At 51.0% G+C, this 14,387-nt stretch overlaps 1 protein-coding gene across 1 annotated transcript; it reads right to left on the bottom strand.

The window, feature by feature from the left end:
* Window positions 1-8,802: 8,802 nt before the first annotated feature.
* PTMS (parathymosin) lies at window positions 8,803-12,115 on the bottom strand. The gene is made up of 5 exons (XM_061988767.1): window positions 11,488-12,115; window positions 10,689-10,760; window positions 9,856-9,937; window positions 9,644-9,708; window positions 8,803-9,013 (listed from the first exon to the last, which is right to left on the bottom strand). Exons 1-5 carry the CDS (start codon window positions 11,533-11,535, stop codon window positions 8,963-8,965), a joined length of 318 nt encoding a protein of 105 aa, XP_061844751.1. The 5' UTR covers window positions 11,536-12,115; the 3' UTR covers window positions 8,803-8,962.
* Window positions 12,116-14,387: the final 2,272 nt, after the last annotated feature.

Genomic DNA, 14,387 nt, shown 5'->3' with positions numbered 1-14,387 from the left:
ATTAGGGGCTGTTGTGGAGACCAGGAGTATAAATGGGTTCAAACAGAGATTAGGTAATTTGTGGAGGATCAGTTCCTCACTGGCTTTTGAACACAATGGTCTGGGTGTGAGTGCCAGCTCAGGGTGTCCTCGACTCCTCTTTACAGGAAGCTTCTGTATGATGCCTTGACTCTCAGTACTTTTCCTTAGGGATCTTGTGTTGGCCACAGTGGAGCAGTAGGCACGAGAGCCCCTTGGTACAGCCAATTTTACAATCCTGCATTGACAATTTATCTTTGATATTTTCTTCCCATGAGGAAAAGATGTGAAACAGAGGCAAGCCCTCTGCTCTGGCAGAGGAGCACAAGGATGACAAGTGGCTTGAAATTAAAACCAGAATCTAGCTGGAACTGAGGCACGTGTTTTTCACAGCAAGGCTCTGACACGGGAAGAACTCTTGCGGTGGCCTCTTCACCACCTGCAGACTGTTGACGTCAAAACCAGTTGATGGCATCCTCTCACTCAGCCCTAGGATATGGGGCTCTCTGCAGGAACGAGGAAGCCAAGCCAGTTGATCACCATCATGAGAAGAAAACACAATTTATTCCTATTTCCCCAGGCTTTTCCCTTACACACAGCTGTGACTGGAGGGCGTCCCTAAGCATGCATGTAGGGCCTTTTCAAGGCTCAGGAAAACAAGCTAGCTGGCCTTGTTCTGCAAGAAAACTCCAGCACAGGACTGGGAAACAGCAGAGGAGCACAATTGCTGAGCCGAGGCACATAACTCACAGGGAAAAGGAAGGAGAAGGTTCCTGGACTGAAATGAACTGAGGTGGTGGTGGCATGTGGGTGTGGGGACTTTCCCCTGAGTTTAGCAGGGACCTACTGTTTTTTCCTAGATACAGGGGGTCGGAGAACTCACTTGTTCCAGACTCAAAAGAGATATAGGTGTTTCTCTTTTTCATCTTTTTTTTTCTTAATTACTATCATTTTCTTCTGTGTGTTGCTTATTAAGTCAAAATAAAAGTCACTCTGAAAGTAACCTCAAGGGTTCTGTGTACCTCCTGTTTGGACTGTAAGAGTAGATTGGCTTGTGCAGAGGAGGGAATGTGGACAAAATGGTCTAGTCATGAGACAAGGTGAAGTTCAAAAGTCTTAATAATAGAAAAGGAGGCTACAGTCAAAATAATGGTTCAAGAGCAGTTAAGTAAAAAACAAAACAAAACAAAAAGCAAAAAACTCAAAACAACAAAACCACAAAACTAAAACAAGACTAACATAATTTCCTGCCCTGATCTGTGAAAAACAAATGTTTGAGAAGGATATAAAAAAACAGAGAACTCCTCAAAGTGAAGGGTCAGAAGATGACCTGGGGACCTTCCCGGGTTCTTGAAGGTGAGGTTCCACCTTACATCTGCTCTCATGAGGAAATTGATCCAACAAAATTGATCCAACAGACTCTCTTCCAACTTTGCCTTCCAGCCTCAGTTCCACTGTGAATGACTGCCCCTGGCTATATACTCATCCCTCTCTGAATGGTTTGGGATAATTTGGCTTTTCATGGGGCTGTAAGCCAGATCAATGTAAATGTTAGGTTAAAAGGGGGAGAAGAGGAAAGGGTCAGTTTGTAATTAAAATAGGGAATAACTCATATTACTTCTATGGCAGGTTCCTACAAGCAGCTGCCCCAGCACAGCTGAGTGGATGAGAAACTGTGCTGAGGAATGGAAAAGATGGCAAACTTTTAAAATGCCATTGCCGTCATATAGAATTAAACTCTGGATTGCTGGCTGATATCTGTAAATGGCTCTAGGAGAAGTGGACTATCCAAGCAATGTCTTAAACCCAGCTTATGATGCAGCACTGACAGATTTTAGGGTATTTGGAGCAGTTGCTGAGGTTGGCTGGGGATTTGTGGACCTGCCAGCTATACCCAGGAGTTTGTTTCCCCTCTAGAAATTCTACAGCTAACAACCTTAAAATAGGTTCTCCAGAAAGGTGCAGTGATCTCAAGTGGTGGCTCTGCTGTTGGGCATCCAATATAGGTTCTTGATAACCACCTGGAATTGTAGACAATTTGAAAAACAGGCCCCTAACTTCCCAAGGTGGGACAGTCCAGGTTCCTCCATTCTGAGACAGCTTACAGCATGCCCTGTGACCAGCATTTTGGGTGCAGGGAAACTCAGATGAAGACTGCTAGCAAGTTTTCAGTCAAGCATTTACTGACACGTCAAGTTTGGTGCCACCAGAGGGCCCCTGAGGCAGGAAAGCTGTAGATCTATGCTTAAAGGACTCCAGCAATCCCTCCCCGGTAATAAATCCATTCAAGAGGTTAAAGAAAAGCAATATAAAGTTCACCTTATATTGATACCTCAGTTCACCAACTGAGGTATCAGTTGGAGGTACTTTGGGATTGTGCTGCCTGTTCTCCCAGAGTGATGCTCCTCTTCAGCACAGAGATATTGAGAGAAGAGATTGGGGCTTAGCTTTTGTGTTGCAAGTTACACAAAACTTGCTGTGTCCTGCTGGAGGTCTTCTTGGAGACTTCAGTGATGAGAGTATGAGCAGTGCAGAGATGTTCTGCTGTATAGCAGTTTGGCCACCACAGATGTCACCTCTGTATCCCAAATCCATGACAGCAGTCTTCTTTCTTGTCTGCAGTCTGGGATCCTATCAGTTATCTGTAGGCTTTTCACCCGTGGAAGTAAAAGCAAAGGCAGCACTGGGGAATATCAGGAACACCTATAGGAATCCTGCCACAGATGAGAGACTTATAGTCAGGATTTGGTCTGGAAACCCTTTAGAACATAGAGAAACTGAAATGGAACAGGATCCTCTCCCAGTGAGAAACTACAATCAACACAGCCCACTGTTAGCAGCATGTTGTGTTGCTTTGCCTAGAACTGCTTAAGAATGCTTATTTCTACAGCTATGAAAAGGGATTCAGAGACCCTGAAGCAGTCTGTATTTTCTTTAGTTATGAGCAAAACGTTATGACTCATTTGAATTACAAGGTTGGCTTTTCCAGACTTTTCTACTGAACCTTCTGTGAAATTTACCTTGTAGAGAACTGGCAAATTCCCAGCTCAAATCTGTGTCCCTATCTACCATGATGCAATCCTGGAAGCTCAGGAGGTTTGTTGGAGATGTATGCAACAGCCTCATCTGTTTTCGAGACTGAATCTGACATAGGGAAAAAAAATAGAAGTGCCATTTAAGAAACCATCCTTCACACAGGAAAACAGCAGCTGGATGTAAGTTTTCAGATGGGATTTCTGATGTGCTTATGGATGACCCTAAAAGAGCACTTTGTGAGTTCATGCTGTGGAATGCTGTCCAGGGAAAATCTTTCTGTGAAGTTGTTTGGACGTACAACAACAGAAAAGCTGCTGAAGGATGCTTCAGGCAAAGGGCTTTGAAAATTTCCATTATAAATTACACAGGCTAATGAATGCATCCTAAAAGCATGGATGAACTGCTATAAGACATAGGAAAGCCTATATGAGTCTGCCTGAGCTGCCAGAGAGGTATTGGCAGACATATGTAATCACAAAGTTCTCAAAGGTGCTGTTTTTTGCAGCTTTTATTGGTTTGGGGACTTTCCATCTTGGATGAATGAAGTCCCAGTAACATTTGAGACTTAAGGACAAGATTCATCATTGCAGGACACATGGCCAAACACCCTGCTGACGTGAGCCCACTTCATGGATTAGGTGCCTTATTTGAGAGTGAGCCATCTTGAACCTCGCTTAGGACATTGGAAGCACTGAACTGGACTTTTTGAGACAAAATGATTAAGGTCTGTGGTAGAGAATGAGAACAATAAATGGAATTACAAAAAGCATCAGAGGTCTATAGAATGTATGGCTCCTACAGGCCCTCAATGACAAGTAGCATCAGATGGATATCACCCACAGAACATACATGGGTCCCTTCCCTCTCTAATGGGTGCTCCTCTGTCCTCTTTAAGGGATGATTTGCAGCATCTGTCATAGCCTGCCTGCACAGATATACCTGGGGAGGTGAGGCTGATCTGCTCTGATATTCCAGTTCTCTGAAGCTCAGCTAAGGATTTGCTGTAGTGCACAGATAATTCCAGATGAGACTCGGGCTTCCTGAACAGCCTGAGATAGGAAAGCAGCCTCTTCTGTGTCTGACAGAAAATGTGTCCCAGAAGAGCAAAGCCGTACCTGATGACACCATGTTTGGTCCATAAGCCATCTTGCATGGCTGAAACCCTTGAATACTAACACCTTAGATCTCTCCACACCCCTGTGATGGTCCGTGCTTTGCTAAAACCGTAAGAGCTCACCAGGAAACAAAACCCAAACTCATCTACTGATACACAGCGCTCCAGTCCTGTCCATCTGTGATATGTCCCCAGCCTGAGCCCACACATGTAAACACCGTCTTCTTCCCTGAGAAAACAGACCAACTGGATCAGCCATGAGCGTGTCTGCCTTTGACTCTGCTCTTGAAATCAGGGAGAGAGGTGGGAGGGAAAAGTACATGGGCTTCTTAAGGCTCTGGGGAGGCAAATTGTTTTAGTTTCCCATATGGTGTATGGGAAGCGGCTGAGCAATGCATCTCCTAACCAGAAGGCCTAAAGAAGACCCTGGTCCCAGTGGGAGAGAGAAATATTGTCTTCACAGGTTTTTTTAAACCTAATATGTCAGGTTGATTATGGACTTTCCTGAAGCAAGAAGGGTTTTTCTCCCAGACCACCAGCAGCTGCAGTTCTCACTTTTTCCAGGTTTGAAGGAGGTTTCATGATTCTGCCTGCGTGATGGTTTTGATTACATCGATCTTCTTTCATTTATTGGCTTAAAACTGGAGGCTGGGTAGAGGGGATCATTTGCCTAAGGGGGAAATGAGGAGGTGACAGCTATAAAGATGCAAAGAGCATTCATCTCTGGGTTCAGCACTTCAAAATATCTTCAGACTTAGCTCAGACTTTCCATGACAGGCCTCTGTTTCTTCATATATGGCAGAAAGATGCAGGTGGGAAGAGACCTCTGGAGATCTTTAGCCCAACCTCTTTGCTTGCAGGAGAACTGACTGCAAAGCTAAGTAAGGTTGCTCTGCTTAACCAGAAGCAGAGCAGTTTTATTCAACCGCCGTGGAATGGTTCAACCACCTGCTCTCATGCTTGCTCATGCAGCTCACCACCGCAGCCAGACCTGGTCTCTTTAGGAGGCTATGTCTTCACAGTCGCCCAAGGAGAAGCAGCTCACATCCATCCAGCACTGTCCTGGCATGCTTGGTATCCCCCAACAGAGCTACAGTCACAGCCCTTAACGATACTGTGATCGGAGCAAGCAAGTTGCTCGGGAAAGGCCTCCTGACACCAGAACCTCTCATGCACTCACTTCTAGTCACAGGAATCAAATTAGGTGAGTGGAGAATTAGCACAGAGCTGAGGGAGGTGAATAAGGCCCTGGAATGGTACCATCACTTCTGAAGAGTAACTGGTGAAGATGGGCTCTGTTCTTACCTTGATGACACTAACATGACACCATCATCTCACTGTGGAAGAAGAATTAAACTGAATGATAAAAATTATCTTGCAGATTGGATACAAGTCAAGCACACAGGCAAGCTTGAGATGAAGCACAGTGCAGAACACTGTATCCCCAGCTGTTTCTGGAAATCTCTCCATGTTCTTGCTATGGTGGCGTTGTCAGCCAAAATGCCTCCAGACACAGAATGGATCTAAGGAAAGGGAAGAAACCGTGCAATTTTGCATTATGTTATCTGTAGCCCTCACCTTGAGTCAGTGACTGATGTCCTGCGGGCCACTGAGATGAAGAAATAATCAAAGCAGATATTCTTCTAACTATTTCTATATCTGTAGCTAACTATTCATGGACAGTGACAAAAGTGTTCAATAAAACAGAAGAAGATGGAAGAACTAGTAGCAGCCGTGGGGTTGAGGGATCTGTAGAGACATAAGAGGAGACTGCAGGGGGATCACGTAAATATTTACAAGTGTCTAAACGGTGGATGTCAGGAGGTTGGGGCATCACTTTCTTCTGTTGTATCCGATGACAGGACAAGGGACAATGGAAAGAAGCTGGAACACAAAAAGTTCCATTTAAACATAAGAAAAAACTTTCACCGTTCAGGTGAGGGAGCCCTGGCACAGGCTGCCCAGGGAGGGTGTGGAGTCTCCTTCCTTGGAGGTTTTCAAAACCCACCTGGACATATTCCTGTGTGACCTGATCTAGGAGGACCTGCTTCTGCAGGGAGGTTGGACTAGATGATCTCTAAAGGTCCCTTCCAACCCCTACCATTCTATGATTCTATGATTCTGTCATGGGGAACCTGGCTGGCAGCACTCTATCACTTCCCTTTGTGCATCAGTGTTTCCCACAGAGGAAATGAGAGATGGCTGCTCAGTTGCTAGTGTGGCCTAACAATCAGGTGCTGCCTCCCTTCTGTCTGACTGGTTGGCCAGTGCCAGAGGTACTGGTGTTGCATCCACATAGAAAGCAGAGATGGAGTTCTCTCTCCATAACTTTTCATTGGCAAGTATATCCTTCACTGCTCATAGTCAGGTGCTGCTGCAGTAGTGGGGAAGAAGCATGAAAACTAATCAGCCTCTGCAGAGATTGTATCATTCACTAATAATTTATCTTCAGCACCGAAGAGTAAGAGGTGAACTGGTCAGAAGAAAGTTTGGGGAAGTCCAGAAGACTTGCTCCAATGAGAAAGTATCTCAAACAGAGACTAGAATCTCTCATATTAAAATATGTAGCAATAGTAGAAACATAAAATTGTGAAAGTGCGTGTTGGAGTAGCCCATTGACCACAGTGCCTGAGGCGGTCGGGAGCAGGGAGAGGTGTTGCAAGTCAACAGCTACCTGCTTTTGAAATGCTGTTCACAGGGGGGAACATGCGCCGGGGTTGTCATGAGCAGGGCTGAGGCTGACTTTGGGTGGTAGTAGAAAGGGCACAGCTGCAATGACTATGCCAGAACGGGCCCTGAGCAAAGCCAAGCACACGGCTCCAGCTGGAGGAAGGGATGTCCCAGGACCAGAGTCTTGTTTAAACCAAACCCTTACCTACAGAAAGAGAAGGGGTCAAATCCTCCCCCCCAGCACCAAGCTGGAAAGGAGTGAAGGGGCCAGGGCAGGAGCAGCGGGGCTGTGGTGGTCCCTGGGCTGAGATAGGTCCAGCTGCAGCAGAGGAGTGGCTCCACCAGAAAACAGGGGCTGGAGGAGCAATGTACTCACTCCCTGCAGTGCAAAGAGATCCCACTGGGCAGGCATAACCCCACAGACATTCGTAGGTGGGAAAGCGGTTGGCAGCAGCAGTGCTCTTTGCACCACGCTGTGTCCCTGCGTTGCCCTGGGGCCGAGGCCCACAGCCAAACACAGGCATTTGGAGAAAATGACGGTTGACACTTTGCCCCTGCAGAGACAAGCAACTGTTTGCGCTCCCCGTATCTGATCTGTTGCTGCAGTTGGGACAAGCACAAAGCCACTGCTGCTCAGACAAAAGTTGGTATTATTTACAGCTCCTGCATGGCGTGACTGCCAAAGTACGAGTTTAAAAAGGAACACATGCTAACAGCGGCTTTAGAGGTCCGCAAGGATGAAAGGACAAATGCTTGACAGATCTCTCCCAGGCAGCCGGTGGGACGAAGAACTGAAGCTCTTGCCTCTTTAAAACACACCCCTGCTGCTCAGGCTGATACCACAGCGGTCATGCCCGACACCAGTTGGGGCAGCGAGGCTGCGGGGGCAGCCTTCTGCGGTGTCCAGCAGCCACAGCCCCAGCTCCCTTCCCACACCTCCCCCACCGAGGCCCGATGTCAGCTTCAAGAGCTTCAGGACAGCCCTGGAGCTTTATCACAAGCCTGTGCCATGCCCTCAGGAGGGAGCAGAGGCAGAGCACACAGGCCTCTCTTCAAATAACTAACACATGCTTTTCAACCAACTCTGGCTCCTCTTCTCTCCCTGCTGCTGGCCACACCACCCGCCCATCTTTCCCCACGACAACCCCATCAGAACGTAACACGAGATGTACAGACACAACCGTCCACACGAGCCATCTGAAATCTTTTTAAACGCTTTTATTTACAGTGCTAGTTGAAAACAATATATATATTTATATCTATCGTCCTCGTGATGTCTGTGCCATAGAAAATGCTGTGGCTATATTGCCTTTAATTTACAAAAAATGGTCACAAGAAAATCTGAAGGGGAAAAAATGGAAATCAAAGTTTGGTCCCCAATTGTTTTTCTCTCGATTTGTTTTAAAAAAGCCTCCAAATTAAAAAAATACGCAGTTCAGGTGAAATTCATATATAAAAACAACCTTTATCTTCTGAAAAACTCACGAGGGCCAGCTTGCTGTCATGTAAACTTGGAAGAAACAAAAACCCAAAAAAGCTCAAAATAAATTCTGTCTCCCTGTGTGGTTTGATAGAACCGTTTTTTGCTTCTAGTATTCTTTTTCTTTTGCCTCTAGGGGTTCAGTGGGAAAGCAGCTGAGGCCTAGGACTGGAAAACACACGATGAGATCTGTGCCAGCAGTCCCTTGGTCTCAGGGAGGGTATCTGACAGCAGGTCTGGGGAGCAGAAGCTGTCAAGAATCTCAGTCATACTAGTGACAAAAGAAAAAAAGAAGAGTGCAGGTGAAACTGAGGGGTGAAGTGCTTGCCCCCTGAGGAGCCCAGCACATGGGCCTGGCAAGGTGATGTACTAGGCCCCGGGAAGCAACGAGATTCTTGAAGGAAGAGGATCATTTGTTAAGGGGAGCACAGCTGAAGGGACGTGGGGGGACGGAAATCATTTCAGCTGGCGAATGTCACAGAAGGGCCAGGTCTTTGGGTAAGAAGGAAACCCCTGTCTTCCCTGTTTGAGAGCATTTCTAATCTTTCCTCATCTGAGATTGTGTGAAGCCAACGAACAGTGCAAGCACAGGCTGGAATGGAGGAGGAGAGATGGACGGAATGGAGGAGATGGGAGAGGAAGACTCAAGCTGAAGACCCGTTTTCTGTCTTCTGTCTCTTTGGATCCACTTCATCCTAGGTAGGACAACGAGGGGAAAAAAGAAAATAGGAGTTCACACCAGAGTCATCATGCCAAAGGACATCATTCCTCCACAAAATTCTTACTACTGGTCTTTTCTCCAGACAGAAATCCCAGTTTGGCCCGTCCTAAATCCACTCCTCTTTAAAGCATCTTTGTGTACCCAACAGGACCGTTCTGCCCATGGTCACCGCTAACACGTGGACAGCTCCACTGGGAGGGATGCCTGTGTTGCTCCTGTCAGGAGGTACAAGCCCAGGCCCACGTCACTTCAGACAGACCCTGAGATCAGTCCACTTTTCGGCCTGAAGCCCAGAAGTCACAGGTGTGTGAGGGGTCATCACCCAGCACAATGTCAAGCACCCTGACTGTCAACCACTCAAGGAACGTAGCTGCTAGTAGAAGCACCTGGATCCTACAGATGTCTACAGGGCTTTATTATTCCCTTCCCACATCAGACTTCTTTACCCATCAGCTGCTAAAGCACTAACATCCAAGGCCAACTTGAGATGCTCAGCAGCAGCAAACTGATGGATTTGACCAGCATCTGGTAACTAACTAACACCTGGTAACAAACTGGTAACCTAGTTTCTTCTCACTGCTGTTTCTCTTACACTATCACTCACCTCTTCCTCTTCTGCAGACCGTTTTTCTGCATGGCCATCCTGTTCTTGCCCATTCTCGTCTCCCTCTAAAAACAAGCAAGACAGAAAAATCACAGCTTAATTGAAGTAGCAGTTAAGGGAATGTAATCTCACAGTCTGAGGGCTCAGAGAAGGAATTTCCCTCCATAATCCTCTATTTCCCCACAGACCAATTCTTCCTGTTCTCCCTATACCTTCATCCTCATCACCACCTTCTTCTTCATCCACGTCGTCAGGATTCTCTTCCTCATCCTCTTCAGCTCCATTTTCCTCATCCTGAACAAAACAAATTGGTCAGAGCAGAAATTGGCATCAGGACATTTCCACATGCTCTTTGCTGCAAGCGCAAGAAAAATCCCCGCAGCTCCAGCCACTTCAGACTCCAGGGTCAGATCGAGGGCACTGTTACTCAGACACCACTGTTCCCACCATTCCATCTGAAACGCTCCTCCCGACCAGCCTTTATTACAAAATTGATCCTTGCAGTCCCTCCCTACTGATATGAACTTCCTTGACTTCCACGAGCTTACATCCTGACAAGCTTCTGCCATCCTACCTCAACAATCAGAACATCTCTGCGATCACAGGCTAATGACTTAGTCTATGTGCTCGTAGTACATCTGTTTCCAGATCCCTTCTGACCTTCATCATTCTGTGCATCTCCTTCCCCTACCTCTTTCAACTTACACTCCTTACATGCACCTCAGGATACTCCATTGGGCACAGGACCGCATCTCCTGAGCTGCCTTCTCCTCTGCTCCTACTCGCCCTCGTCTCCATTCCTTCCTTTGACCTTTTTTGTTTGTTCTTCTCACTGGACTGTGCTGACTCTGCCAAGTCTTTCAAGGCAAAGCCTCCAAAATTATCCCATGGCTTGCTCCTCATTTGTCCCTCTGGGCTCCCCTGGCCTGTCCTCTTTCCTCAGTCTCCCACGTTGCCTTTATATCGTATTACCTGTGGTGAGCCAGGATAACCATCCCTTATAAAATCCTCCCCCACACCTCTAAATCCCCCAGAAGGGTCTCACCTCTACTATCTCCTTCTTCTTTTCTTTGTGGGCTGTTTTCTCCTCAATTTTTTCCTTCTTTTCTTTCATTTCCTTTACATGAGATGAGAAAAAAAAACAACCCATCAAAACCAAAATCATTCCAGCGGCAACAAAATAAGAAGATGGGAATGCTTAAACAAAGGGAGTTGAGAGGAGACGCGGGGCCGGGGCGAGCAGAGGGAACACGCCCGGCGTTAGCTCTGCCCGCCCTGACAAAGGGCGAGCCGCCCGCCGCGCCGGAGCCGCTGCGAGGCCGCGCAAACACAGCGACGGAACACGGCTTGGGGCTTGCGTTTGTGCTTCTTTATTGAAACAACCTTGTCCGTACGATTGAACCGTTTCCCGCCCGGCCCCGCCCGGCCCGCGCTTTGTGTCTACGCAAACTTTCCATCCGAGGGCCCTGCCACGGTCAAACCGCTCCCTACGCGCTTCAGCCGCCACCCGCCCTGCCGGGAGACGCGCCAGAGCCATCGAGCCCTCCCTCCGTCCCTGCCGAGCCGAGCGGAGCCGAGCGGAGCCGAGCCGAGCTTAGCTTCCCGGCCAATGAGGGGCGGAGGCGGGGCGCGCGCGGGCCCGAGCGCCCCCCGCCCCGCCCCCGCCTCCCATTGGCCGGGAGGCGCAGAGCCCCGCGCGCGCCCCCCGCCGGGCGGGCACGTCAAGGGGCCGCCGGTGCGGCCCCGGCCGGGTCGGTGCCATCCACCGCGCCCCCCCCCCCCCCCCCGCGCCCCAACCTTCCCAACACACTCCTCAGCCCCGCGGTTCTCCCGGGGTGTCTCACCTTAGCGGTCAGCTCCGCCGGCGCCTCCTCGACGCGTTTTTCCGACATCCTTGGCCCGAGTAGCAAAGGGAAGAGGCCGGCGGGAACCGTACGGCCGGAGGGAGCCCCGCGGGGAGAGAGCGAGGAGCGGTGGGCGGGGGCGGAGGTTAACGGCGGGAGAGTAAAGTCCCAGCGATCCGGAGGAGGCAGCGGGCTCCCGCCCCAGGGGCCAAAGTACCAGGGTCTCCCGCGGTGGGGGAATACGCCGGGGAAGGGGATTTATACACCGCCCGGTGACGAGGGAAGGAGGGACCTGGGGAGGGAGGGGAGAGGGACGGGAGGCGGAGGAGGAGGGAGGGGAGAAGGACGGGCCGTGCCGAGCCGTGCCGCTCCGCGAGGAGCACGGCCGGCAGAACAATGTGCGTTCGGCGCTCCACAAGGGCCGGCGGCGGGGGCGCACTGGAGCCCCCTCGAAAGCGCCGCCTGTCCCCGCCGGCGGTGCCGCCCGGCCCGTCGAGGCCGCGAAGCACGACAGCCCCGCGCCACTTTTTCCGCCGAGCCGCGGCACCAGACACTGCTCAGGGGCAAACCAGCCCCCTGCGCGCCAACCCTGTAGCACGGCTTTAGGGGACGGCTGCCCAGCCGCCCTTCCTGCAGAGAACCTGGGACGGGCGAGGAGTGGTGCTACGGGGATGTGTGGGAGGGGAAGGCTGGCGACGGCCGGGCTCACGCGGCCTCCTGCCTGGAATTTTCCACTCCAGCTGCCCGCCCTCTCCTTCCCTCCCTCCCGCTGGAAGCGGTCCCGGCGGCGGGGCCTCTTCCGCACACCCGCCCCGCGGCCTGGCCCGGCCCTCCCCTCCCCTCCGCCCGGCGCTGGGCCCCCGCGCGGGAACCCGCCGCCTGGGGGCGGGGCAGCAACGCGGCTACTTTTCCCGCGCTCTGTCCGCGGTGGAGGGAGAGGGCGGGGCCCGGGACACTTTTTTGGGGGGGGAGGGCTAGCGAGCGCGTCCCTATTTCCCATATTAGGAGGGACTAATGGGTGGGCGCCTGATTGGGCTATTCAAATGAGCCGTCTGCCTGCCAACAGGTTTCCTATTGGCTGGCGGCGATGGGCTCGCTGGCGCTGTCACGGGGATGGTGGTGGCAGCGGGGAGCGCGGCCATGACTGGCGCAGTGAGGCAGGAGGAGCCAGCGGCACGCTGGGCGGCGGGGAAGGTGCGCGGGAGACTGAGGGCGTTGGGCGGCCGCGGCCCGTGGTGTGCTTTGGTGCTCGGCTCTTGCCCGGTAGCTGCTTCCCTTTCTCTGGGCGCTGCGGCTTCCTTTCCGGGACGGAGCGGGGCTGCCCTGGCCCGCGTGGCTGTCTCCCCATCTGGGGAGTACTGTGAGGAGAGGGGTCCGTTTTGAAGCAGGCGGGCAGCGTGGGGCGCCGGCGCTGTGTGCCTCCGGCGCTTAAACAAGGGGAAGCCCTCGGTGTCTGCAGCCCTGTCTGGTTGATGCTACAAGGTAGCACGGCAGGTGTTGGGGCCGGGCCCCCCGTGATCCCCCGCTTCCCCGTGCCCCGGGGGCAGCGCCGGGGCAAGCGGCGGCTCGGCCGGGCGGCAGGCGGCGGGCAACACTGCCCCCTGCTGCCTGCCGCAGCGCCGCGCCCGGGCCCTGCCGCCGCCGCCGCGGTGTTGGCGGTGCCCGCGGGCTGGGGACGGCCCGCTGAGAGGGATCGGCGCCCAGCCTACCGGCTGCTTCCTAGTCGGCGACAGGCGCCTGTGCGGAACGGCAGGTTGTGTCTTGCAGCGGCGGGGATTTCTTGCTAACTGATGTTCCTGTAGCCGCACTTCAGGCCTTTTGTCAGCTGGAGCGGGCCGGGATGACTAAATGCCCTTTACCTTTCCCAGAAGATATATATTGTCTCACTCTTAGTCACGAGCACGCATAAAAAGTCGGCATGCGTTTGCAAGCCGACGTACAAAACTAAGCATGCACGTGAGAACATGCAGGCATACGCAGCCATTCTCACGGGTACAAGGCAAGGTTATTAATCCACCTGGTTGCAAAATTTATTTAGGCATGAATGAGTTTCACTTTGAGCATTTAATAGAAAGAGCGACGTGTACTCGTGTAACAGGGAAGGCAATAAGTACCCAACTCCTGAAGGGAAGTGTGAAAGAGATTGGATAAATTATAATCTCTGTGACAGGGAGGCAGGAGTTCCCCACCTTGTCATCTCATCTCTGCAGCTACAGCTGCTTCTCTCGTGATCTAATCTATGTTCCTCCTAGCTCTGTGCACAGCATAGTGGTGCACACACATAGTGCCCGCCCTGAAGAAATTGTCACGTAACCCAGCCACTCAGATCTAGACTAGTATCAAAATACAATCATGAAAATGCTGCTGTCAGCATTCAAGCTCTGCCTTGGTTCAAGTGCCCCTCTTTCATCCTTCTGCAAGAAGAAAATCATAATTTCTGGAGCTACACCCAAAAATAGGAGCCAAAAAAAAAATCTATAAAGCGGACAGATGTTGTTCTGCTTTGCTTGTGGCTCATGCCTCTGCTGTTCTCTTCACCAACCCATGCTTTTTTTTATCCTTTCTTCACACACTCAACTACTGAAAAAGCAAAACTACACCAACGTGCATCCCTTGGCAGAGATGCGTTCACGTTAATGTGTTCACAAACAGGCCTTGACACAACATCCTAGAGAGGAGAAAGCAAATATTCCATCCAGTGCTGTCGCTGTGCCCAAGGCGCCTTGTTGATGCAGGCTGCTTACCCACAGGTGCACAGACACAAACGCTGGTTTGTGTAAGTGGGTTTCCACCAGTGTGTCGGATGGGGCCATTTGGTCAGCTCTACAAAGCGATATGCCACCTGTGACCTGTTCCTTCCCCCCAGCTCTTGCAGCAGGCTGCCTCGCACTTTCACTTCC

The sequence above is a fragment of the Colius striatus genome, chromosome 1 (genome assembly GCF_028858725.1).
Source record: "Colius striatus isolate bColStr4 chromosome 1, bColStr4.1.hap1, whole genome shotgun sequence".
In the NCBI taxonomy this organism is placed as follows: domain Eukaryota; kingdom Metazoa; phylum Chordata; class Aves; order Coliiformes; family Coliidae; genus Colius; species Colius striatus.
This window is presented reverse-complemented; position numbering and strand designations above follow the sequence as displayed.